General features: G+C 38.5%; 5 protein-coding genes and 1 pseudogene across 9 annotated transcripts; 4 read left to right on the plus strand and 2 right to left on the minus strand.

Moving 5' to 3' along the window:
• The first annotated feature begins 568 nt into the window (after positions 1-568).
• Positions 569-2,155, plus strand: LOC148729570 (anti-lipopolysaccharide factor-like). Of its 2 annotated transcripts, none has more exons than XM_088725715.1 (3): positions 569-686; positions 803-877; positions 1,744-2,155. In XM_088725715.1, exons 2-3 carry the CDS (start codon positions 809-811, stop codon positions 1,942-1,944), a joined length of 270 nt encoding a protein of 89 aa, XP_088581841.1. In that variant the 5' UTR covers positions 569-686; positions 803-808; the 3' UTR covers positions 1,945-2,155. The 2 variants fall into 2 exon arrangements, with proteins under 2 accessions (XP_088581841.1, XP_088581840.1); XM_088725714.1 differs by having other exon boundaries at positions 579-703.
• A 1,961-nt stretch (positions 2,156-4,116) lies between these two features.
• Positions 4,117-6,485, plus strand: LOC148729571 (melatonin receptor type 1A-like; annotated as a pseudogene). The gene is made up of 2 exons (XR_015988693.1): positions 4,117-4,391; positions 5,252-6,485. The product of XR_015988693.1 is annotated as a melatonin receptor type 1A-like (transcript).
• Positions 6,486-9,717: 3,232 nt separating this feature from the next.
• On the plus strand, positions 9,718-11,456 carry LOC148729572 (uncharacterized). Its single transcript, XM_088725167.1, has 4 exons — positions 9,718-9,821; positions 10,523-10,675; positions 10,847-10,954; positions 11,286-11,456. Exons 1-4 carry the CDS (start codon positions 9,765-9,767, stop codon positions 11,454-11,456), a joined length of 489 nt encoding a protein of 162 aa, XP_088581293.1. The 5' UTR covers positions 9,718-9,764.
• LOC111319387 (uncharacterized) lies at positions 11,455-15,461 on the plus strand. Its single transcript, XM_022922175.2, has 8 exons — positions 11,455-11,899; positions 12,304-12,363; positions 13,289-13,477; positions 13,758-13,884; positions 14,320-14,451; positions 14,598-14,684; positions 14,998-15,059; positions 15,331-15,461. The coding sequence occupies exons 1-8, from the start codon at positions 11,752-11,754 to the stop codon at positions 15,360-15,362; spliced, it is 837 nt and encodes a 278-aa protein (XP_022777910.2). The 5' UTR covers positions 11,455-11,751; the 3' UTR covers positions 15,363-15,461.
• Positions 15,237-21,178, minus strand: LOC111319268 (uncharacterized). 2 transcript variants are annotated; one of them, XM_022922077.2, is made up of 5 exons: positions 21,096-21,178; positions 20,616-20,686; positions 19,558-20,381; positions 18,261-18,493; positions 15,237-17,503 (listed from the first exon to the last, which is right to left on the minus strand). In XM_022922077.2, exons 3-5 carry the CDS (start codon positions 20,222-20,224, stop codon positions 17,297-17,299), a joined length of 1,107 nt encoding a protein of 368 aa, XP_022777812.1. In that variant the 5' UTR covers positions 20,225-20,381; positions 20,616-20,686; positions 21,096-21,178; the 3' UTR covers positions 15,237-17,296. The 2 variants fall into 2 exon arrangements, with proteins under 2 accessions (XP_022777812.1, XP_088582112.1); XM_088725986.1 differs by lacking the exon at positions 21,096-21,178 and having other exon boundaries at positions 20,616-20,790.
• A 405-nt stretch (positions 21,179-21,583) lies between these two features.
• On the minus strand, positions 21,584-25,410 carry LOC111319800 (death domain-containing ATP nucleosidase). 2 transcript variants are annotated; one of them, XM_022922534.2, is made up of 4 exons: positions 24,647-25,407; positions 23,641-23,856; positions 23,264-23,364; positions 21,584-22,471 (listed from the first exon to the last, which is right to left on the minus strand). In XM_022922534.2, the coding sequence occupies exons 1-4, from the start codon at positions 25,302-25,304 to the stop codon at positions 22,271-22,273; spliced, it is 1,176 nt and encodes a 391-aa protein (XP_022778269.1). In that variant the 5' UTR covers positions 25,305-25,407; the 3' UTR covers positions 21,584-22,270. The 2 variants fall into 2 exon arrangements, with proteins under 2 accessions (XP_022778269.1, XP_022778276.1); XM_022922541.2 differs by having other exon boundaries at positions 22,331-22,589; positions 24,647-25,410.
• Positions 25,411-25,595: the final 185 nt, after the last annotated feature.

The raw sequence follows: 25,595 nt of genomic DNA on the forward strand, positions 1-25,595 counted from the left end.
AATTGAACAGTTTTCACTCCCAGGGGCCAAAGTATAAAAAATATGATCACAACTTATAAATATTAATATTAATATTGATATTAATAGTCCATTTTACAGTTGTGTACTTGATCTCCAAGCATTTGAACAGGAGGGAGGCTAAAGGTGATCTTTTTGCGTTACAAACGTTGCTGCTTTTCAAATGCAATTTATTTTGTTGTCATGCAAACTAGATACTGGTCCCAATCACAACAAGGTCACCTTCAGCCTCACTCCAAATCAAAGGCTTGGTAACTAATTATAAGTACACAACTCTGAAATGGCTTATTACAAGGAAACTGGTGTAAAAAGCATGGAAACTACGAATTGTGGCTACAAAATAAGGAAACATGGTTAACCTAGAGAAAATCCTTATTAATTCTGTAATACCCGAGAATTCATTTTCAATTTTTGAATGATTAATGGATTAAAAAAAAAAAAGCCAAGTTTGACATTTATTCTTTGAAATACCTCCCACTGGTAATCATTCTGTGAACCATAGTTACCAACTATGTGTGAACGATGCATGGGTAATGGTTTTTTCCCTGGGGCGAGCTGAGTCACCGGAGGAGAACTGGGATCCAGAGACTAGAATCGTATATTTCGGAGAATCGAACAGAATCATTTGCATTGCGAGAGTTAACTCGACAGAAGAAGCGATTTCATAGGTTAGGGTAAAATTGAGGTTTGTGAATCTGTGCTTGAGTCAATCTGCCCAAAGTTAGTGACCAACCGGAATAGATGTTGAACTAAGCTAACTAGCTATACATTTGACATTTCGCAGATCATCATGGATATTATTGAAGACATTGCACATTTGTGTTCTTTCCTTCAAGGCGTCACCGGCGCATCAGGGCAGGTAAGCGACTTCGTGGCATTTTACTCCGTCTGTTGCTGTTGATATTGTTTAGGACTAGATTAACGTCACTATTTAGATTTGGTTTTAGTCAACGAAATGAAATTCTTCCATGAATTTGTTTATTTGAACGCATGCTTAAGCAAAGTCGAAAAGATTCTTATCAAAACAATTCGATCTTTACATCGCGAGGTTTTCCAGAATGGAAAATTTAGCAAAATCACTGTTCATAAAACTACTCTTAAGGCAATAGGGAAAAGCAGCAAGTTTGTCCATTGAAGTACGTCTATTTAAATCGCTTCCCCTTGTTAAAGCTGTAGCATGTTTGCTTCACTTTCTATCTGACGTCATGACTGGGAAAAACCCCTCTTTCACTTGCTTCGTATTTTTGAATTAGCTAGAAAGTGTCTTTACGATGAAATAAAAGTTCATGTTTATCATGCCAGGTATGTGAAAGGAACGAATTAAAATGTGATCGAGATCATGTCCAGTTTAGAAGGAGATAGATAAAAAAATCTTTTTTTATAAATCTTCAGTTGTTCTTTGAAGGTATTTCTTATGCCTTTATGAGAGAGAACCATGCGAAAACTGACAATTAAAACATGTTACAGTTAAGCCCATGTTTCCCCCTGAGTTATAGGTAGGTCCTGAAAAAATATAAAAATGTTTTGATGGCAAATTTGCTTATGAAATGAGGATGATTTTCACGTGACAAATAACACAAAACCATACCTTAGACTCACTTAGATGATTTCCAAAGATTGTAAACTGCAATTTATAATCTCTTGAGGATTTGAAGTCAGTTGGTATAGAGCGGAAGAAACTTTTGCTTTCGTTTCATTATTATAATCAATTGTCCATCTGTTTAGCTCAATTTCAAGGGTCGTGTCATCAGCTACAATGCCGAATGTCGAATGGATAAACTTAAGTGGGTGTATGCTGGGACCGCCTGGGATGTGGAGAGTGGAACAAGTGTGAAAACCAGGCACTACAAAAGTACTCGAGGTGCTATTGAAATTGCCGTCAAGGAGCTGATTGGCGACCTCAAAGCTAAAGGAATACTAAGATGAAACGCGTTTTTTTTTCAGACTTTGCGTGACAAAGATGTCACACAACTTTGTGACATCTCAGAGTATAGTGAGAAAGAGCATTGGTTCATTTTTTTTTTCTATTTCCAGTACAAGTATTGTCTAATGGATGTAAAAAATAATGTTGTGGCAAACATCATGTCAATTATGAGAACATTTACGCTAGTTTGTAAAAGAAAAAGAAGTTATCAGAGACATTTTTGATGGACTGCGAACATGTTTGAAGAACTCCAAATGAAAAAAACGATTTAGTTATTGAAGCAAGGCTGATAGTTTCTAAAGAAACTATCATAACTGATAGTTTCTAAAGAAGCTATCAGTTATTGAGCTAGTTATTGAAGCGTTCGTCATCTCCTACATTCAGGCAACCTGTTACATACCTCACCATCACTTAAAATTTGTAACCGCTCGAATCTGAAGGCCAGTTTACTAACATGCAATACGATCTTCCAGTTCGTTGTACCAACCGTGAATTTGGTGTTTTATCTAAATGTTATCACTTTGTTAAATAACAATTTTCCTGTCACCTGTAGGGAATGGCAGAGTGACCTTTCTATACAGATTCCACATCAAAGGGATAAAATATTACAATGAAAAACATCAATTCATGCCATTATTGACCACTTGATATACAAACACTCGCCCAAAAATACTACTAACATTGATTTCGGGAGAGAAACATGGATTAAATTTTACCTGAAAGATTAATCTTTCTTCTATTTGAGTGGCATCGCTTAAATGCTTCAAGTGACCTCGCGCGTTCAATTACAGGTGGACGGAAGATACAAACAGGATGTTGGGACTCACTTAAAGGTGACCAGGGGCCCGTTTCTCGAAAGTCCCGGTAACTTAACGGGCCCGTAAAGCTGTACTGTTTTCATTCAAGATGTGGATTGAAAAAGTTTTGAAAATGATACAACAAAACTATTAGCTAAAGAAACAAATAGGACTGGTTTGGCTACCCGAACCTGCTTTCTTATCCTTTAAATTTTGATTTTAAAACATGGCTTCGGGTCCGTTAAGTCACCGGGACTTTCGAGAAACGGGCCCCTGGACAGCTTCGTAGAAGTATAAATCATTGTGATTATTGGGAAACAAATTCGGGACTTTGACAAGCGACTGCTTAGTACAGAGTGACCTTTACTAGGTTCGACTGTATTACTCTAATGACAGGAAAATAGTATTTTGCGAGGTGTGATCCTCCCTTGAAAACAGTCCCTGGGTCATTCTACGCCCCAGACCCACCCCCCTTCGTGGCTTTTTTTCTAAACTTTTATCTCCTGATTACGTGTGATTTTCTTCATGAATGGGTACGAAGAATGGGTAAAATGGCTTATTACAGGGAAACTGATGTAAAAGCATGCAAAATATGATTTGAGGTTACAAAATAAGAAAACATTTGTTAAACCACCTTAAGGCAATGAGATACTTTTACGAGTGGCTCAAAGGAAATAACTATCAAAGCGAGTGCTTTGAGTTAATCCCTTTAAAACTATATGTCATTTTAAAGCTTATAAACTACGGAACTCATTACTTTACTTGTTTTTTGTTTTCATTTTTTTTAAATGCAGAGATGATAATTAAGGAGAAAGACAAATTACCCATGTGCCTTCGATTGATTTTGCACGCAGGCGTGTTATTGTTTCGACAAACAGTCTTTGGGAAGTTAAAAAGCACATATTGCGCTAAATCACCATTTGGCCGATTGTTGATTGACATCTTCTCTCAAATACTATAAACTTTTCAAGTTCGAGAATGCAATTTTCATTGCTGGCCTTTGCACTCTTTATCATATCTCAAAAAATAGTTCGAAACTCAGAATTAGGTCACACTGCTTTTTTTTCTTAAACTGTTGATCTCTGCGAATTTTCTAGAGAAAATCCTTATTAATTCTGCAATACCCGGGAATTCACTTTCAATTTTTGAATGGTTAATGGATTAAAAAAGAAAAAGAAACAATTTTGACATATTTTCGGGCAATTTGAAGACAAAATAAAGCAATTGAGTGAAGCACTGTTTTTAATGTTACGTGTTGGAAAAATTATAAAGTTCATTGGAGTATATAATCTGAGCAGGGAATATTGCATGTTTCCTTTGATTTAAATATCAATACGTAATTATTCAAACGGATAAAACTTCCTGATATAAACTTCCTCCTCGACATCTGTCAAAACAAGGTCAAGGCCTTCAATTAATCTTCCTTTTGTGTTGCTCTTGAATCTTCATGTATCCAACCAGAACTCACCGTTTAGTGTTCTCGGGTACCCACTTGCTGAATGTATTAACATTGCGGAAGTGGCCTTTGAGGGTGTTGCGATTGAAGATAATCTACAGAGTTGTTTTAAGTGGATTCATATATATTCAGAAACTCGGACATTGTGCGGTTCAAAGATCGCACTACTGGCGGATAGTACATTGCTGGACTGCAGGTAAGTTTCTGATGCCGCACTCACGCCAGCAAAGCATGTTAAGTGAATGCAATTTAACTGTAGAAACCGAAAAAAATTAATTTTATAAGGGGTGTAAGGAATCATTAACTTATATTTCCATTTTGCTAAATTTGAAGTCGCAAAATATCGGTGTAAACAACTCCTCTGTAAAGAAAAAACACAAAAAAGCAATTTTAAACCGCGTTTCGCCAAAAAAACTTTAAAACATGCCTTAGCCTTGGCGTGAACGGGGCATTAGTAAAAAATTTCGTCTGAGTCGGCTTCTTTTAGAGAGAAAAACTTCAATTCTAACGTAAGGTGAAGAGTAACTTGACGTTATATATTTGTTGTGGAAAGGAAAAGTGTATCATGTATTTTTTATAAGATGTGTAAATCTTCCTCAGCAAGCTAACTTGATTAAAAGAAATAACGGTCGGAAAAAAATTATTTTTAAATTTTTTTGATCATTTTATTGGGATTTTCCCCACTTTTTCTTGTTTCGATTTACCAGTCCTCACCTCACTTTTTTTTAATCAGTTAAATTACCTTTTTCTCGTGAGTGTCAGAACAGCTTTCTTTGTACCAATTCTTATTCCATTTTTCCTTAAACTGTTTTGTCATTCATGAAATAGGAGACCCGCAAAGCATTAGAGATTATCGTCGTTAAAACAAAGCGAGTGGCTTCGATGGTCTAACCAAGGTTAACTTTTAAACAATACCGGGTTAGAGATGAATTCATCCTGGAACAATTCGTCTCGGGAAGCAACGTCCGAAGCCTCTTCCTTGAGCAGTAATATTGGAAATATAAGTTCCCTTCAGCAAGCCACTTACTCTGTTGTTTCCTCTGTTGCATTTTTTAGAAACACACTCGTCATTCTGGTATTTTTTTGGGAAAGGAAGTTGTTAAAGAGATCTTATAACCTTTTGATTCTCTTCCTGGCTATCACTGATGTGTTGACCGCTATTTTCTTGGCTACTAACCCAGCTTATATCTATGGTGATGTGTTTCCTTACCCAAGAAGCCCCGCTTTTGGAGAGATGTTCTGCCGGCTTATATGAAGCCGTTTTCTTCTTTACAACTTGGTAATGTTCTCAACATACATCTATCTTGGCTTGTCCATTGACCGTTGGTTTGCCGTCGTAAGACCTTTGAATTACAGCATAACTGTAACCAAGAGAAGAGTGCTTTGTTATATCTTTGCATTTTGGGTGTGGTCTCTCGTTACTATGAGTACGGCCGTAATTGAAACAAGTGTACCTCCCATATTCCAGGCAAATGTGTGAATACCGAATCCTCGCACCAGTCTCCACCTTCCGTCTCCTACTGGCTATCGTTCAAATTACCCATGATGACCTTCCTTCCTTGCCTCATTATGATTGCCATCTATATCCACATGGTGGGAACAGTAATGACGTCGGCAATAGCGTCAGAGGCGAGTAAGACAAAACTTCGCGGAAAGATGACACAGATGATAGGTTTTGTTTGTTTCATATCCATCATCTGCCACACACTGAATCAGATAACTGCTCTATTGGTGTATGCAGGGAAAATGAGGGCGGACTGTGAAGAACAACATGCTGTGGCATTTCTTACTTTTGCCATTAGCTGTGTGAATCCTGTTATCTACGGACTGAGCAACAAAAATTACCGCCGGGGCTACTTGAGAATTCTACTCTCCATGTGTCCCACAGTGCTCACCTGGAGGGCAGAGCAGGAACACGTGATTTATATGGTCAACAGAAGGCAAAGGGTGGAGCCCAGTCCACATTCAGTGGATGAAAATCTGTAAACTATGAAACATGCAGAGACCGGATGAAGATATCAAACGAAACATGAAATTGAAGTCTTCAGGATTTGTCATTAGGTTGAACCACAAGCACGCTGCAATTCCGCTTAGAAGTCAGTTGTTTGTCAGTTTAGTGTTGATGACTTTCCAGATATTTGTCTTTGTCTCAGCATTTATATTTCACGAGAGTTTTTGTTACTGGTTTCCTTGGGTAGGGAGGGGAGATTCCTACCATTGCTATCGTGTTTGTGAATTTTTCTTGTCATACATTGACAAACCCTTAATAAACAAATAGTTTTGTTATTAATTGATCGTATGGGTAACCTAACTATATGCAGAAATTCAAAGGCAAAATCACTGTTACTTTTTTTCTGTTAAAATGTTTTGCTTCTCAGAGGCTCTCTGATCTCAGAGCTTCTAGAATTCCAACGAATATGTGGTCTAATCTTTCTTTTCCCATTAAGTGTACATATAGAAGATCAGGAAGGACAGGGAAAAATGACACCCCGTTTATTGCGCTTTTCATCTCTTGCTTACTCAATCAATCAATTAATCAATCAACTTTATTTAACGAGGGTAACACGGGACAGTGCTTTAACTGAGTAACTAGTGGCCCTCAAACTAAATTTGCAAAACAAAGTTAAGTAACAAAATACATGTCATAAAGAAAGGAAGTATGAGTGTATGTATGAATAGGACTAACAATAGTAAAAACTATATTACACTTATAAAAATATTCTTACAATGAATATCTACAAACTATAATTACAATAAGAATACAGCTGGGATAGGTCGAGCGAGATGAAGGTTATGAAATGTTGGATTAGCATAAAATTATGAATAAAATTAAGTTTCAGTTACGCTAAAATGATCAACGTCATTGTATCTGGTTAAAAAATGCCTATAAATAGCCTTTCTAGATGAGGTTACACATGTTACTTTCTTAAGGTTGATAGGCAGAGAGTTCCAGAGCCTGGTTGCGGAGACGCTAAAAGTTCTCCCTCCCTCAGATTCACGATCATATCTGGGGCAGACGAGGTTTAAGGCACTGTACCGCCCACTGCGTGTGTGTAAATCTGCATTGCATTTAAGAAGGTCATACATGTAGCTGGGGCAGTTTCCTTGAAGGCGCTTAAGGACTAGTGAGCACTTATTGATTTTAGCTTCATCATAAAGTGGAGCCACCCTAGTTTATTAAAAAGATTTACGCTATTTGATCTTGTGTCAGCTCCCAAAATTACTCGGGCAGCACGTTTTTGCCGCTTGAGGATTCTCGTTAAGTTATCAGCTGAGCAGTTTGACCAGATAGTTGACCCATACAACATTACTTGTTTGATCATAGCATTGTAGTAAAGTGTGCGCTGTTCAATAGGGATGAATCTCCTTGTCTTTCTAAGAACTGCTATTCTCTAGGACAACTTTTTGCACAGTTCCTCAACGTGTACATCAAAGCTTAAGTGTTTGTCAATAGTAACCCCCAAGAGTTTCTGACTATCAACAGGTTCTGTGTGAGAGTTAGCAAGTTTGAGCTCCAGTGAACAATTGTCAAGCTTGCATGGTATGCGTTTCCCTGTAAGAAGGAGACATTTTGTCTTCGCAGCGTTTGTAACCATTTTGTTAGCAGCCGACCACCGCGAGACGTCATCTAAGTCCTGTTGGAGTGCTGATGACATGGCAGTAAGTCCATTAGTCACGTCTGATGATAAACTGAGAATAGTGTCATCCGCGTAGATGTCAACAGTAGAATGCTGTGCCGCCGATGGCAGATCGTTAATGAATAAGAGGAACAAAATGGGACCCAAAATACTCCCTTGCCGGGTACTCCAGCCGACATGGCTCTTGGGGAGGAATGACAGCCATTGATGTGTACATACTGTGTGCGTGCACTTAGATAACTGCATAGTAGTTCCAGCTCGCTATCACATACCCCATAGGCTTTCAATTTTTCTAAGAGCAGACCGTGGTCTGTGAGGTCAAAATCCTTTTTATAGTCAATAAACACAAGCCCCGATACTTTGTTCTTGTCCAAGTCAAAGAGCAGCTGATTGACTAGGCAGGTAAGGGCGGTCTCAGTGGAGTGAAATTTGCTTGTGAGCAGGCGCTAAAAAGTGCCGCGGCACAAGTGGCGAGTCCCGCGCGATTAGAGCGGCAAGAACTGTGTCGAGCTCCATTGTTTGGAATTAACATGTTTGGAATTAACATTTACCAGTTGAATTGGATGAAAGTGAATTGTAGATCAAGAGATATTTTTTTAAGCAAAGACATGCATCAGTAGCAGTTAGGTAAGGTGAATTTAGTAAATTATATTAAATAAAGTAAAGCAACATAGTTATTCAGTACAAGAGACAGTAGTATTTTAAGATCAAACAATTCAAAATCAAGTGGTCTCACAGTTTAAGGGTTGTCCTATTATCATTCATGGAGTTCAATTGAATAAAATAATTTTGGGTAAATACGCTGTTGTTTTGGATTTTTAGAAAATAAATTGACTGTTGGTAAGGTCGCCCCAGTCCTTACTCCTGCAAATGCACGCTAGCGCTGGAGACCAACAAGTTTAATTCCGAAGATCGGCATGATGTCTGATCTGGGTTGTCTTTGTTCTGGCACTTTTTTTGTCGCCTTTATATATCTTTCCTCCTCGAGACTGGAACGGTGGTTTGCTTAAAGGGGGTTGAGGACTTAGTGGATATGCTAGCTACCAGGCGCTCCTTTTAGAATTATTGATAGTCCTGTTTAAGGCGTCTACGTAGCAGGACGTGACAGCTTTGCAGCCTTGTTGCAGTGACTGGGTGATAGTGCTCCGAATAGCATGGTCTTTGGTAATCGATAACCAGGCCCTCTAAAGACCTGACCTATCAAGTCACCCTGTGTTTTCAGGGGTAAGACAGCTGACATAGCGCAAACTGCGTAAAGGTACAGTTGAAACCGACCTAGCAAATGAAGTATTTTCCACGCAGCTTCATTAACGCAGTTTCGTGGGTGCTGGGTAGACATTTTTGGCACTTTAATACATTAGCGATATCCTTGGCTCAGGGATGTTTTTTCTTTTCTTTATTTGGTTCATAAGAGAAAGTCAACCATCTCCTCATCTTAATCCTCCAACTAGACAGGCCGACGAACAACAATACTTTAACGAATGAAGAAACAAACTCTTTGGTGTACTGTGCAGAGAAACAGAACGTTGCATAGACATGTTGGCAAAGCGCCAAGTGCACAGACAGACAGATGGAAATGCAAAGTACGATTACAACCTCGTTTTGGTGGTTGCTGATTTTTTTTTTTAACTTTGCGCGCGCGCATAGTTGTCATTGAAACCTAACGTAAATCACTTTTCTACCCCTCTGAAGATATCAGCAAGGTTTCCAAGTTGGTCTTAACTTCTTCACAAATCAGAGACGAATAAGAGAAAATTGAATTGAACAAACTACGAAACTTTCCTCTCTTTTAATTATTCAATTATTGATAACATTTCGAATATTTATTGTTGCTTGAAAAAGAACACGTCATCACCATTTGTTACGACAGCGTGACGAAACTAATTGAAACCAAATCCTCTTTCGCCGCGGAATTCAACAGTACAGCTTTAATGTCAGAAAAAGAAAATCGCGTCAAAATTAAATCATTTGCAAGCAATTTCATGGCGGTACGTATTGTTTGTTTCTTCTGGCTGTAAGGATCTCCTCTAGAATGAACCTAAATTAATTCACAAGTCTTGTGCATTAGTTTCTCGACGCAGTTGAGATAGGGTCGCCATTTGACATTTATCAAAAAATTCTAGCTTGTTTGTTTCTTTTTTTTTGTCTTGTCCCAAGGAAACGTTTAAGGAAATTTGAATAAGCCAGGAGACCAGTGAAAGATTTACCAGCAAATAACTGTGTTTTACGCTCTAAAAATGGTTGGCCCTTTGTATTTGGCGTTATTTCCTAAACTTTGAATGAGCGTTTTAGATTTTAACAGACGTGGTTCTAGGGTCTTGATTCCTAAAATGACTTCAAAGCCTTCAGTCCTAAGTGAAATGTACACTCGATAAAAAAAGAAAAAGTTCAATCGTATTTACTCGACCGTCTGAATATAGGAGGGTGTTGTCTATTTTATGAGTTCATTCCATTTAAACGGGTTTTGACTGGTTTTCGAACTGCGATAATTTTTCCTGAAATATTTCGGTTGTGCAAAAAAAAAAAAGGAAGAAAAGGGGAAAAAACCAACAAGCAGACAGTTAAATAAGATCATCGCTTCCACATCCCTAATATTTATTGACTCAGCCTGGTGCAGGGATTCCATCCTGTTCAGAACTACAGTCCGGCTTATGCAATCGTTATTATATAAACATCTATTGATTCGCAGGCTTCCGGGGAAGACAATTCGGCCGTCTCGGTCAAGTCCTGCGTTTCAGAAAGCTGTGGATTGTGTCAGACAGATCCTCTGGAGCGAACGAAAAGTCAGAGAATTTCCGCTGAAGAGTCTGTCAGTAAAGAAACTGGCGAGGTAGCGGTCGAGGTAGGACTGTAACAAAAGGCAATGATTTACCTTCATAATCCAATAAACTTGTGAGATTTATATATTCTTTAAAAATTGACTCCGTTTACGAGACAAGACCAGTGGTTCGCAAACCATTCTATATTGATGTTAGGGAAAATTAATTAAGGGCGATATTTTCTTTCCCAGCAGGTTGCTGCCGCAGACGATTGCCAATACTCAGTTGACGACTCGGCAGAGCTCCGTCCTTGTTCGCAGGAAGAGGTCTGTGATAAACTGTATCCAACCGAAGCAGTTTGGGTATAAGAATTTAATGAATTCAATTAAGAAAATACACAAACTGGCTTTTTGTACTTGCATTTACGACAGTTAGCCTAAACCTAGTATCTAAAGCAGGCAAATACGGCACATGTTGTTATTAACCACCAGAGTAAGTGGTAAGATTCTACGAGAAAAATATTGCAACATAAACTTTACTTCTATCAACAAATCATTATCAAGTTAGGATAAATTTTAGGCCTGGCTGCTCCTAATTTTTCATTGATGACATGGTCATCCTCTGGCATATATTGTTTCAGGACTACTAAGCGAATTTGCGGCTCTACTTGACGTTAATTTTTTTATTCCTCAGAAGAACAGTGTGAGTCCTGCAAAACAAGATAGTGCTGTGAACACCTGTTTATTTCCTGATGCTGAGCCAAGCACCTCGTTTGGTTTGGATATTTTCTCCAACCTCGTGGCATGGAGAGTGAAGGATGAACCATCAGAAGACGAGAGGGTAACACTTACTAGGATTCCGTGATCGCTTTTAGAAATTATACGTACCAGAAAAGACTGGGCGCAATTAAAACTCGATTAATATAATGTACTAAATAAATGCGTGCTTTGACCATTTCCTCGCTTAAGCTGCTGCAATGAGATAAAATGATTTTAGCTTAAAAGGATGAGGGCCATTGATTGAAATATCAAACAGTTATGCTAAAGATCAAAGTTCTAGAGTTTAAAATTTGGCAAGCACCGTTCTATTTCAAAACTTTTTGTTCCTGCCTCGGTAAGTCTTTCTCAATGCAAACATCCATTGAAAAATTTCATAGAAAATGAACATCCTCTATCAAAAATATTTAACATTTGCTGTTGTCTTTCAGGGGAAATCAGTTGAAGATTACTCCAAGCAAAAACTTGAAGTAAGATCCCTGCTGTCCTGTATAGGAAACAACATTGTAGAACCGTTGGAAACTGGGCACTGTAAGTCCTAAAAGAAGGGAAAATGATGCGCACAATTAGTTTTTGCACCTTCATGGTGAAGTTCACAAGCGCTTAATTGCCTTGTACAGTTGTCATGTGTTTTTGAAATGAATGAATTTGATATCAAAGCGGAAAAAGAGGTGACCTAAGCAGGGCAAGCAAAACGAAGCTAAGTAAGTCAAGGCTAGGAAAACTTAAATGTATGTCAGAAATCAGTATAAGTGATGAAATAGTTTAGTTTTTCCCGATGTCATCATGCGGTGGTTTCGTCCTACTTGTCATCTTCACGCCACGTGTATGGTTCATGATAAATAACCCCGCCCTCATTTTTTCTTTTTTTGAATTCAAATATTTAATGCAACTCATTTGCATATCTTACGCATATTTCCCCCCAATATTTTTAGCCCATAAAGGAAAATGGCCGACAAAGAAATGTGGAAGTTCAAATTTGGATGGAGGAAGTCGTAAGTTTAAAATGTAACCAATAAGACAGATGAAAGTGTTTTTTAAGCTGTCAATCTAATCGGTGACCATTGGTCGGCAGCCTTAGCAGTGGTGGTATTGAGTATTGTCCGGCATTGGATTGGCTGAAAGAGTGCTACGAGTTTTTCGGACCAATCACACCGCGTTGTAAGGAATATTCAATGGCATTTGCAGATCGCTTTCGACACTCATGTTCTATGTTCGCTGTCTTGATGCAACGGTTCTCTCAGAATTGCATTCAGGTTTTGAAAGATAGATCTGAAAAAGATTACAATTAGACGTGTAAAACTTGTTATTTATTTAATTACTTTCACCAGAGTGTGGTGAGGGTCGCACAACAGAGCGAGGCTCCAAATTAAGTGCGCCCAATATCCCACCCATCCCACCCCAGGGGAGGACATCCATCACACAGTAATCTCGTGTGTGGGAAATTAACGTCTCCTACCCCAACCCTGCAGGAGACGGGACCTCCATTTATTTGTCCCTATCCGAGAAGACTACTCTAACCATTTCTTGATGTTATAGAAAGGTAGCAAATTCTTCTCAATTACTTTAAGACCCTGAGTGTTGGTCCGGCCGGGGCTCGAACCCTCGACCTCCCGCACAACAGTCCAGCGCTCTATCCATTGAGCTAACCGGGAGGTTAGGTAAAAATCTGTAAATGTGGTTATTAACTCTAATAGTATGTGGCACTTATTGGTCAAAGATCTTCGACCGATTCGTTTAAGCTAATTTCCGTGAAGAAAAAATTACTCGCTTTTTGGGTTTCTACACGGATGTTTAGTTGACGCTCTTTAGTTTTGTCAAAAAGATTAAAACTAAATATCTCAAATAGGAATGTACCAAGGTTTGTAGATATGTCGGTGAGAAAAGAAAAGAAAGCTGATAACTATTCTCAATTTCTAGCATTTAAAAACAGGGAACCATTCGCAGCACCGATGACTACATCCAATATTACACAGAACAGCCCCAGCTGTGATAAAGCACAGGAATACCATGTCACCGAGGAGATCCTAGTTGAGAGTGAAGTACATGAATCCAATTACTTTGAGGAGCTCGAGCCTAGCGTCTACGAGAAGGCCTTATATCGTCTGGGTATTGATTTTTTAATTATTAAAGCCCAAAACTATATTCATGTACTGTGGTTTTTACCGTTTGGGTATTATAGCTTTGGGGTTTGTGGTTATTGGGGAAAATCCAAGGCCAGAACAGTCATTTGTTACTGTCTTATTTTGGATTTTTTGGTTGTCTTTTTCGATGACATTCTAGGATATAATGAAATGATGTCAATACACTCGGTAGGATCTTAGACTTGTGCGCTGAATACCTTCCAGTTTTGACGTAAATACACGCAATTTTCTCTATTTTTTTGTAGGAGTTCGAACGTCAGACGGCAAAGACATCATCTTTATAGATACAGATAGACTTCCTAAAAAAGAACATTTCAATAAGAATAAGGAAGGAAAGAAGAATTTCAAACAGGCCGTAAGAGAATTATGCGGGTAAGTATTGAAGTCACCTTAGCTCAGTCTTATATGAGGTATTATTTAACATTAGACTTACGATGAAAAATCTAATTGGTTGAGAGCATTCACTTTTATAGCGTGTGACGTTGACATGATAACCTAATATATGCAGCGGATATTGGTTTATCTTATCAAGTTCAAAATCTGCTAAGCCCCTTGTCTATGTCGTGCTCTCAAACTTTTGCAAACTCAGAGAGAAGTATCTTTTTTAGATTGTTTAAAAGCTGTAAAATAAAAAAATTATTTGATTCGGTTTCTCATGATATCATGAATTATCAAACCTCGTGTCTGATTAGCCTGTTTCCAATCAGGTTCTACGATTTTATTTTTGTAACAGGCCCTAAAGAGTGTTGCAACCAGTAATCAGTGTGCACCACGGTTACCAACGATAAGATACCTTTTTTATTGCAGGTACCTTGAAGTTTTTATCTTAACTTACGTGGAGACGCATAATTTTGTGATAGTCGTTCATGGCGGAAGTAGTGAAAAGTGCGGTATCAAGGACGGGCTCGGCAAACAGATCTACCAGAAACTAAAGAATGGGTAATTCAAATGATTTTCATGATATAATTTCTTGTCGTAAGAATTGCGTTGTCTCACGCATGAGATAGCGAGTATTTGAACTCACGAAGAGAAATTCCATATCTACGCGCACCCATGTATTATTCTTTATTTATTTTCTTTTTCAGGTTCCTCGACCGGATGGCTAAATGCATCATCTTCAAACCACAGAAGAAACTGAAGGCTCTCGGTTTATTGCTCAGCCCATTTCTCAAGTTAGTGTAAATAGTTGTTGTAATTAAGATAACAATTAAGAAAAAGAAGACTCTGGTTAGCAAGAAACACAATTATCTCATATGTATAGTATCTCAGATACGAATCAGCAGAATAAATTCAATTGTCCTTTTTTTCATACCGGTTTTCATCCCAGTATATGTATTTCACCTAAACTTACAATAGTTTGTCGATTATTAGATGCCTGTCAGAGTAGGCCAAATTGCTTCCTCCCCCCCCCCCCTCCCCACTCCAAAAGAATCAGGCTCACTTCTCGTATTAACCTTAATCTAAATTTGTTTTATGTTTTCGTAGGAGAGAAATGAGGCAAAGGATTGTTATGACAAAGTCCGAAAGGTACCTTAACGATATTCAAGGTAAGATTATTTAGAAAGGGGTGGTTACCATTGATAGAAGGATTGTGTAGATAGTTAAAATACATGATGGAGGGGAGGGGGGAGATAGTAACACAGCAATGAAAAACTAGTAATTTACAGGTTGGAAAACCGTGGTCAAGCGAATTATTTATGGATAATATAAAACTTGCAAGCAACAAAGATTAGAAGAGATTTATTAGAATGAAACTATATAGGAGAATCTGAACTTTCCCTAGTAACAGCTTTCATATTTTTTCCCATTTTCTTCCAGGTATTCCGGATTTTGTCACCAAATATCTCTAATTTTAAACTCATGATCCCTTCTTTTTATTTATTTATTTATTTGCTTTTCGATTTTGCCAATACTCAGTACTTTATTTTAACAATGGATTCTGAAACTTGTTGTGATTTTTTTGGACTACTAAATTTTGATGTTATGTTGTAACTGAATCCGGGAAATTTTGTGTACATAGCCAATTAATTTTAGTTTAACGTCGTATATTCGGTTGTTCATACAAAGCTCTGATGAACAACTAAGTATTCAAAAGATATTTGTGAGGTTTTCTATGTTAAACATAGTAGAATGAACACAATTTTTATTGAAATGCTAATTATATTAATTATTTATTTCAAGAGAGCTCTATTTCTGCACAGAAGCTTGTAATTTTTTTTAAGTTCAGTTGTAAATTTATTTTTCTGTACATAAGCTTTTACGTTTTTAGCCAAGCTGCAAAGATGACATCCAGAACATTTCTTCAGTAACGTGACGCCAGGTGTATTTATTTGGATAAGGATTGGGTGGAGGTTTGCATCAAGGATAAGGGTAACAGCTAGTTCATGAAGCATTACAAGCAGCTCCCAACTATGTACAGGTATAATGAATAGCTGAGAGACTTAGTGGCCTCATGGTTGGTACACTCGACCCCAGATTTAAGTTCAGTTGTAAACTCCTTTTTCTGTACATAAGCTTTTACGTTTTTAGCCAAGCTGCAAAGATAACACCCAGGACATTTCTTCATTAACGTGACGTCATCAGTAACGTGACGTCATTTGATCCGTGTTCTAACCATCGACATATTGAACATTCCGGAAGCGATTTTTTTTCCTACAAAGTGTTGTACGTTTGTAATCCTACGAGTTTAAGAAAAAAGAAAAATACAAAAACAGAAAACAAACAAAGAACAACAAGAAAACAAAAAAAGTCTCTCAGACCTTAAATAAATAGTGCTAAGAGCACATGTTAATTCAAAACAAAAGATGTTAAAAGAATAAAAAAAATAATGGCTTAAGACACAAGAAGGAAAAAAAAAGAAAAACTTAGAACAGCAAGGAAAAGAAAAGAATTAAAAAATACAATGGTAAAAGTTAAGATAAATATTAAATGGACAACATAGAAAAAACAAATAATAATACTTGTAAAAAAATAAATACAACAGAAAATAAGCAAAATCGTAGGAAACAACAGAACAACACAGTCAAATGAGAAAGAAAGAAATAGCTAAGGGGTAGGAAATAAGTCAATGCAGCAACACTGAGAACAGACAGAATCGGAAAGTCAAGACCTAAAGCATGAAAGACCGTCGAATTATTCATGGTGAACGAAAAGGACCAAATGGATGTCATCTTTGCAGCCTTTTCAACCTGTTCTACAAATTTCTAAAATATTTTGCTCTACCCTAAGCAAAATGTAAATATGTAAAATATGCATATACTGAAAACCTTGTAACCAATAATGATGTCAAACTTTACTCAATAAAATGTAAAAAGCACTGAGCCCATTTGAGTCTCTCCTTTAAACTTCTTTCAAGCTTTTGATGTCCTTGTACAATTTTTCCTCACCTCGTGATGAGTCTGGCTCAAAGACGTTTAATAGAGACAGTTAGTGGCCTGTATTGAGTTTCTTTATCAAGCGTAGATCAATTCGAAGCTTTAACATTCTACCCCGAGCAAACCCCCGGGCATTTGAACTTTTGAAGATTGGTTTTTTCGAGTCCCTCCCTCCATCCCTCCTCACCGGGGGGCAAAAATTGTGCTCAAATGCTATACTCAACTTTTTTATAAAAGGTAAAATCGGTGACCGTGACTTTCTACCCATTGACCAAACTTTAGCTGGAGAGACTTGAAACTAACCATCCCAATCCCCGACCCCACCCAGGCAAGGTTCAAATTCCCCAACCCCCGGACACGGGAAACAGTCAAATGCCAGTCGGTTGCCGGGGGAGCCAAATCACAAGTCGTTAACTGAGGAGCCCTTCGCTCTTGAGAATTCCCATCAGTTTGTCCACAGCATCGTCCACAGCATCGTTCCTGTTGTCATAACCACTTGTATCATAGGTGAAACCACTCTCTAGGTCCCAGGCTGTAGCGTCGTAAACCAAAAGGTTCTCTGAAGAGTGAATCTTCCTGTGTGACCTGTAGTGAATTTCTCGTCCTTTCAACGTAAGCTAAAGATAAATAAATAAAATTTTTTTTTGTACAAAGCTTTATTCATATAAGGTAAAACATCCAACTGACTTAAGAAACACAATGAACAAACCCTTCGACCCAGTTTCCCTCAAAATCATCGAAATTGTTTGTAACCGTATTTCTTTTGATCATTCGTCGACTTGAAGTGGAGGAGAAAAAGAAGTAGATATTAGTGAAGAGAGAAATAAGTCGACCACTGGCCACTAAGTTCCCACGTTTCTGACAGGAATTCATGAATAGCCTGTTTGTTCTCACAAGTTTCAAGTAAAACAACTGATTACAAGATCTTTTTGAGATTAATACGATACAAACTTTAGTTAACACCTATTCACCGAGTTTGAGGTGGATAGTAGTTGATATTTACCAACGTGCGAGGTGGCGAATAAATATCCATGGGTCGCCACCGACACTGAGTTCAATAGTTGTTTTAGTATGTACTAAAACAATGAGATGATAAGCGCAAAAAGATGGTTTTAACTCATTTGCTTCTATAAAGTTTAAAAATATATTTGGGAGCAAATCCCGCGCGAGTTGCTTGGAGGTGAATAGCAAAGTATATTCGTAGATTGAGTAGCCAATCAGAGTGCGCCTTCAACGCCATCCATTGTTTTAGTATAAGCTAATTTTGATGATTGTGGACTCGTTTAATCAGTGTGCCAACTCAGTGTTAAGAGAAAACCTAAAATATACAGTCATGGCTAATGGGATGTTTCTGTCGTACGGAGATACACGTACCTGGCCAGACTGCGGATCACCATGCCCAGTGAAGCTCTGCAAAAGAGGTCCAAATAAACTTTCCCCAGGGCTAGATTGATTTCCACCAGGGGTCCGATCTGGCACAGACGGAGATGCATGCGGCTGACCGGACTGCAGATCACCATGCTCAGTGAATCTTTTTCGAATAGCTTCGAATAAACTTTCCCCAGAGTTTTGCTTTGGGCTGGATTGTTTACCATCAGGGATTCGCTCTAGTACGAAAATTTTATTAACCATAAGAGAGTGCGCATGGCTGAAAACTATGGACACTCCAGTAAACATACATTAACTGCGGCGCTTTATAATGGATAGCAGAAGCCCATGGGTGTAACACAGACTCTTTCCTTTCAGACCCTTTCCGTCACAAAAAAAAAAAAAAAAAAGAAATAAAGTCCCAAACATTTTAATTTTACTTTCAGTATTATAATTTTCTCTGTGTGGAACTAATCTTTCACGAACCAGCTAAAAATCTCCTATCGTTTAAAGGAAGTAAATCTCAAATAACGATCACACGATCGACTCTTAAACTGAGAATTTCCTCTTTTGTGTCAATCAGACAAGAAATTATTTCAGCTCAATCTTTTAAGGTTGAAAACATTGAAAAGCATTATAATTTGGTTTTATCGACGAAGTTGATAATGTAAATTGGCCACCGTAAAGGTTTAAAAGCTGACGTTTCTTTCCTTACATTTAGGTAGCTCAGAAAGCCGCAAAACTCTTGAACAAAGGGCACTCTTAATCCCGTAGGTATCAACGGACGTTTTTCATTCCACTAATTTACTCTTGTTTTTCTCGTCACCATGTTCCCACCCATGGCTTAGCTTCACCTTCTGCATATAAACACACACACAACCCACAATTTCTCCATTCGCTCTGACGAAGCGCTAATGCTCGAAACGTCAGCTTTTTAACCCTTTACGGTGGCCAATTTGAATTATCAACCTAGTTGATAAATCCAAATTTCCTTGTTACCCCTACCGACATAGCACCACGGTTTCTTTGGAAACATACCTCCTTTATTAATTGAAAAGCATTATCATGATTGACAGTTATATCCAAACAGTGTGGGGGGAGGGGGTAAGGCTGTTACAATTGAGTGCTAGAGCGCGTCAGAAGTATTAGTCAGGAAGATCGAAGGCCTGGCCTAAGTCCTTTTCATAGCGCCTGAATATCCTTCTCTTACCTAACCATACATATTCACATATTGCAAAACGGTAAGCTTTCAATCTTTTCATTGATCAGATTATTTACAATGCAAATTATTAATTGACCTCACCTTCGTCTATGATATCTTTTGATGTTATTTCTTCAAGCTTTTTCTTAATCTCTGCCAGCTCATCTTTAATGTTGTCCTCGTCCTTTTTCCACTGACGCAGTAGTTCCACGTAGTGATCTTCAACTACAGGGTCCATGGTCTCGTTTCTAAGATAGTCAATAGCAGCTTCATAATTAACACCTCCCAGTCTGACCAGTGTGTCCCGGATGTCACGCCAGTAGTAATTGAACTTGTTGTCATCAACAGAAGCTATCTCAGCGTGACCGTACACAGTGTTCCTAAAATACTTCACTCGGGCAATGTCTGCTTCCCTGCTGAGGTCTGTTGCGGCAGGGAATGCGTTCCAGCCGGTCAGCGGAGCGGTTAAGCCGCACAGGTTTCGCAGCAGAACCATCAAGAGGGTCGTGTCAAAGTTACTTGAAGATACTGAAGTTGGAATGGCAGGGAAAAGCTTTCCCCATTGTATTGGATTGATAATCCCCTTTGCTCTGAGAGATTGTAAGGTAGGTTGGTTTGCCGCCAAAACTGTGGGCAGATTAGCTGGTGCATGGATGGCATCTAACGTGTCTCGAAGAGCTTGGGTTCCAATATCAACCAGCAGACGGCACAACCTAGCATAGTTTGTTGTCTCCTTTGTGGATGAAGCAGTTGGTGTAACACTGGCCATGAGTGAGTCCTATTTTATTACATATATTCAAGACAATATTCTCTGTAATTCATTCCACACTATACACTAGAAACGGTGAGAAGACGTGTTGCCCTTCCTGTGAAAGAGAATCCAATCGCAGCTGGAAACTAAAAGCGAAAAATTTGAATTTTGTTTTCTGGGGAGAGAAGAAAAAGATTCACTGTAAATTACATTTCTTTCCCAACCGTCGCAAGTAAATTAATTTCAAGAATCTGTCGATAAGAAATTTACTTGAGAGTAAAAGCTATTGTAATACTTCACGGTTACTTTAAAGTAATTAGAAGCTGCAATTCATCGCTGTGTTTTCCCGAGTGCATTATATATAACACCAGTAACAAAACTGATCGGAAGTGTGCTTAAATTAACTTACCTTCGGAATCGCTCCTTGAAATGTGAAAACAACTCAGTGAAGATATAGTTATGTCAGCTGGTGCTATGAGACTTAAGGAAGAACAAAATTTTGATCAGTCAATTGAAAACAGTTTTACTTCTGATTTGCTCGAGCCGGCAACGGCTAGATCAGAAGTCTAAATCACTTGGCTTAGCGAACTTATGAGTATTAGAATGAAATTTCGGTTATTTGCTTAAGACACGTCGTAATTAATAGATAAACTTGTTCTTTTGTTGGCCACAGTTAATGCTGAGAAAACGTTCCTCCGTTGATTTATAATGTGTGATTCATGAACATATCTATTGGGCATTCGACATTACGACTTCTTGTAAAATTTTGAGACTCTAAACAGTTACCAGATCTGGTTTGACGTCGCTATCTCCCGTACTGAGGAAAAAATTGGCTAACAAATCACATTGATGACAACGCTCCTTATATCAAGAAAGGTGTGAAACTAACCTGTTATCTCAGCGGAAGAAAAGGGAACAATTGCTCACTATTCTACGAGAAGAACACTTTCGTTATGTCCTAACAGTTTCGGCTGTTACTCGTACCCAGGACCTGCGCACTTAATGAAAGCAAACCAATGGTGATAAGGGAAGATTACTATAAATTGGTGTTATCTTGTGGTGAAATACCAAATTTTCCACGCAGGGGAGGGTTGAGGAGAGGGAAGGGGGAGGGGGACGTGATTCGAAATCAAGCCCCTTCAAACTTCAGATTTTGTATCGTTTCGTAAAAATTCAAAACAGGGGGCGAAGGAAACTAGAGGCACTGAGCCTGCAAATGATAGAAAGGAACAAAAGTACTTTTAACTCGAAAACTTCGCTTTTGAAGCGACAAGTTCCAGTTCGTTTTATTCTCATAACAAAATTGTAAGGAAGAAACTGAAAAACCAGTGAAACTTGATCCGTGCAAAAAAAATTAATCTTCATGGGCCTAATGGAGCCACTTCAATGATTTTTATTCAATGATCTTTATTCAATGCTCTTTATCTGGCTGTTGAACTTTTCGTTCATAGATGTATACGCCATCTGCGAGAGAGTCTTCAGACTTTTATGGTCTGTTTTTAATTAACTATAAACGTGTTTCATCGCTTTTTTTTTTTTTTTTATATATAAGCAAATACAAGCTTCACTTCCGCACAAAGTTTTCCGCACAAAACTTTGTGCGTAAGAAGCTTAATAAGTACACACACTCATATATATTAAAAAAACTGTGGTATAAGAATAGCTTTTGAAGAAGACATTAAGTAAAAAAAGATGAAAACGAAAAAACAGCTTCACTTCCGGGCGGCACTGAGAGGGTCAAAGTGCCATTCACTTGAATTGTATGTGGTGTTCATTTCTAATCTAACCCTAAGTCAGGGTATCCCCTTCAGTAATGTTATACCTCAAAAGAAAAAATTTCTTCACCTCAATTATTTACTGTGTCAGATTAATTCTTATATTAAAAACTACCCCGAAATCAATTTCTACAAAACTATAGGTCCAAATAGAGAGCGGGAAACTTGAGTTTTTCAAGGTAAAAGGACAGTGATGTAATCCTTCAAATCTTTGTATTGCTTTGAAATTTAATGTTTCACCTCACGGTTGAAGACGAAGGGAAAATATAGTCTTTCCTTTACGTTTGATTTAACTCAGTATTCCTTTAGCCTTGAGTTCATCAATCAACTGCTTAACAGCATGTTCAATGGCACCTTGTCTACTTTTGTAGTGCCTGGCTTTTACACTTGTTCCACTCTCCACATCCCAGGCGACACCAAGATACTCCAACTGGAACCCACGGAAGCGACCATCTGCTCTGTAGCAGATCACACGACCCTTTAAATTGACCTAAAAAGATAAATTTACAATGCGGGCGTTGTAAAAATGAATCGATTGTCTTTTGCACTAAATAGTTTTGAGCTTTAAGTTACCATGATGAATCGTGTCAGATTTGCTATTCCGTTTCCTGCAAGAAAAGCAGCAACTAAATGACAACAAATCAGGTAAAACTTGTCCTCGTCGGGCAAACGACATTTTTAAGTCGTTCCCAAGGTCCTTTCTAGCAGAACCGAGTGTGACAAGTTGGACTAAAATCAGCACATCTGCCTCATATCTCATCTTCTTGCGAATTAAAAGGTGGATTGGAGACTTAATCATATTCACGTCTTTTTTTTGCGCAATTTTTTTCAACTAATTTTCACCTGAGTTGATCATTTTGTTCCGTTTTGTATTATTTTGTTTTCTTTTCATTCAAGACCAAAATATGTTCACCGTACTCAGCAGCGGATCTAGACCTTGAGCTAAGGGAGGGGGGGCGGGGGCGTTTTTTTGTGTGTGTGTGTGTGTGTGTGTGTGTGTGCACCTGCGGGCTTTTTTTTTAAACTCAAAATAAGCGTGGTGGGGGGGGGGGGGAGGGGGGCTCCCCAAGATTCGCTACTGGTATTTGTGACTATATTTAGTCTTCATAAGTGCATGACAAAACCATTTTATGTCACCACAATGGAGAAATTGAAAATTAAAGTCGTTGTCACTGGCATCTGATCACTTTCAAGACTGAATTTGATCATCATCATCAAAACAAAGTGAACTTCATCAGCGGAATACATGTGGTGTTGGATGCCAATGTACTTGAGACAATACCTGACCCGATTCACTGGTTAATGACTGCAGCAGAGATCCCAAGGTATTGTCCCAACTACCTCCGTTTCCTTCTTCTGCATTGAATCGAGCGGAGGCTTGAGCTGCAAGCAAAGAAATATCAGCTGTAAGTTCTTATCATAGAATCTTATCATATCTTCTCTCAACTAAAATTAAATTTTCCACCCAACCTAAGATTTTGACCTCTGAAACACGCTAAACTTTATACCCTTAGGTTGTTTCATAGTTCATTTTCTTGCAGAAAGAAAGTAAGGTGGCTCGGAAACTAAATTAAACGAAGGCTATGTTTAGCATACTCGAGCTTGCTTGAGGTAAATTGATTGTTTGCCTCTAGAGTTTACTTGCTACTTCCGCGTTACCTTCATTTTGTGCTCTTGCTGTATCGCTACTCTTGTAATGAGCCCATTCCTTGAACACAACGGGCGTACGGAGGATATTGTTGACAACAGAAGCTGCCATGGCGCTAGCAAAAGGCTCCCACTTCTCAGTGAAAGAGGCAGTGCCGTCTACATAATTAGAGATGCCTTTGATGACCACCCACTCCATCCTCAGGTCCTGTGCTGCACTAAACACACCTATATATAGGAACATTAAAGTACTATTAAAGATTGTCCAAGTAACATGCGTAAAACGCAATTATGGCAGCTTAACTGAATTCATGGAACTGTCGCTTGACCTCAGCCTTGAGATGTTACGGGCCATAGTTTTAAGAGAATAGAACTTTGAAAAATTGTGATTTTGGCAATGCTAAAGCCTTGGGGACAAAAGTTAATGTAGCTCTTGCAATGCACATAAGAAATTTACCCAGTCGATCGATCAGGGTATCAGCGTACCTCTTCTCACCTCTTATCTCCTCAGTCAAGCGTGATTAAGCATTTTTAATTTATTCTGTTATGTTTCCGATCAAAGGCACTAAAGACGTATCGAACAATAACACAAATGAAAGTTATTCCATGAAACCTCACGACGATTGAATGTAACAACTATTTCCGAGAAATCCAAAAACATACATAATCGAATTTATTCCGTGACCAACTTGGATTAAAACTGGCCGAAGTAATTACCTTCTTTTATTTATCAAACTAAGTGACTGAAGTCGTGATAGGTAGAAAATCGCTAAAAATAGTCATGGAAACAGTGAAGAAAAATATAAACATTACGACGACTGATTGAGCTGCGGCTGTTGACTACTCAAGCTATTGGGCTCAACGAGAACCATGTTGATCTTAAAACGCTCGACACTAAGCTGTCAGCAAGCACTCGGACCACTGGCGCTGTAACGTTTCGGCAATTAAACCAAGCAATCCTATATAATCGACCCGCATAGCACCGCGTATCTGTACAAAAATAGCTGTTATATCTCACCTTCGCCATCCTTTTCGATTGCTATTGCATTGGGGTAAAGCTTCACGAGTTCGCGCCATCTTTCTTCAGAATCAATCTCCTCTGGTCCGCTTAAAAACTCTCCATCAGTATGCACTTTCACAGACCCTCTTTCTTCTGGGTTCTTTAAAGGGGCCTTCCAGCCACAACTAGCGTATTGTATGATTTTACCGATGTCGTTACTGACTGGCACAGAAAAGCCACAAGGATGAACTCCCTGATTCGTCACTAGTCTTTGGGCGAAAGTAGTCAGCTTTGCAGAGACTATAACATCTCCTAAATTGGTCATGTCACGATGCAATGCTCCACAACAACCGACACAAAAGACAGCTTTCGGTCGTAATTTCCTCACAGTGTTCATCACCGCGAGTAGCGCTCCCCCAGGCTTTGCTGAACATTTGAATAAAGCAACTTTCAGTTTCGCATTTCCAACTTCACCCATCTCTCCGAAATACACATAGCCGAGATCTTTCTCGTAGCTCTGAAAGACATCTTTTAGGTAGAAGTAACAGCTTTGAAACTCGATGTCTTTCACAGTCAGGAGCAAGATATCTATAGGAAGCTGGACATCCTTGAACTCCCTGAAGTTATTTTTAAGATCGCTTAGGTCTGGGATTTTATCTTTCAGTTCTGGCGGCATTTTGTTGAGGTATTAGTGGTTCTTCAAAGCTGTTTTAAGGTATATAGTACAGATTGAAGTAACATCCATTGATGTTGGGGTAATTATTTATTCTATGGCGAAACTTCCCATGAACCCTCATGATTATGATAGGCAGCTGTTATTCCCACCCTCCTATGAGTTTGGGTACCCTGTGTTTCAACTTGTGTTTATACTTTGCGATAAACTGCTTTTTCCTCAAACATGACTCGGGTTGCTTTTCGGCAGTTATGACTTTTGCGATATACTCTGTAAATAGCTGATACAAATGGC

The sequence above is a fragment of the Stylophora pistillata genome, chromosome 6 (genome assembly GCF_964205215.1).
Source record: "Stylophora pistillata chromosome 6, jaStyPist1.2, whole genome shotgun sequence".
In the NCBI taxonomy this organism is placed as follows: Eukaryota; Metazoa; Cnidaria; class Anthozoa; order Scleractinia; family Pocilloporidae; genus Stylophora; species Stylophora pistillata.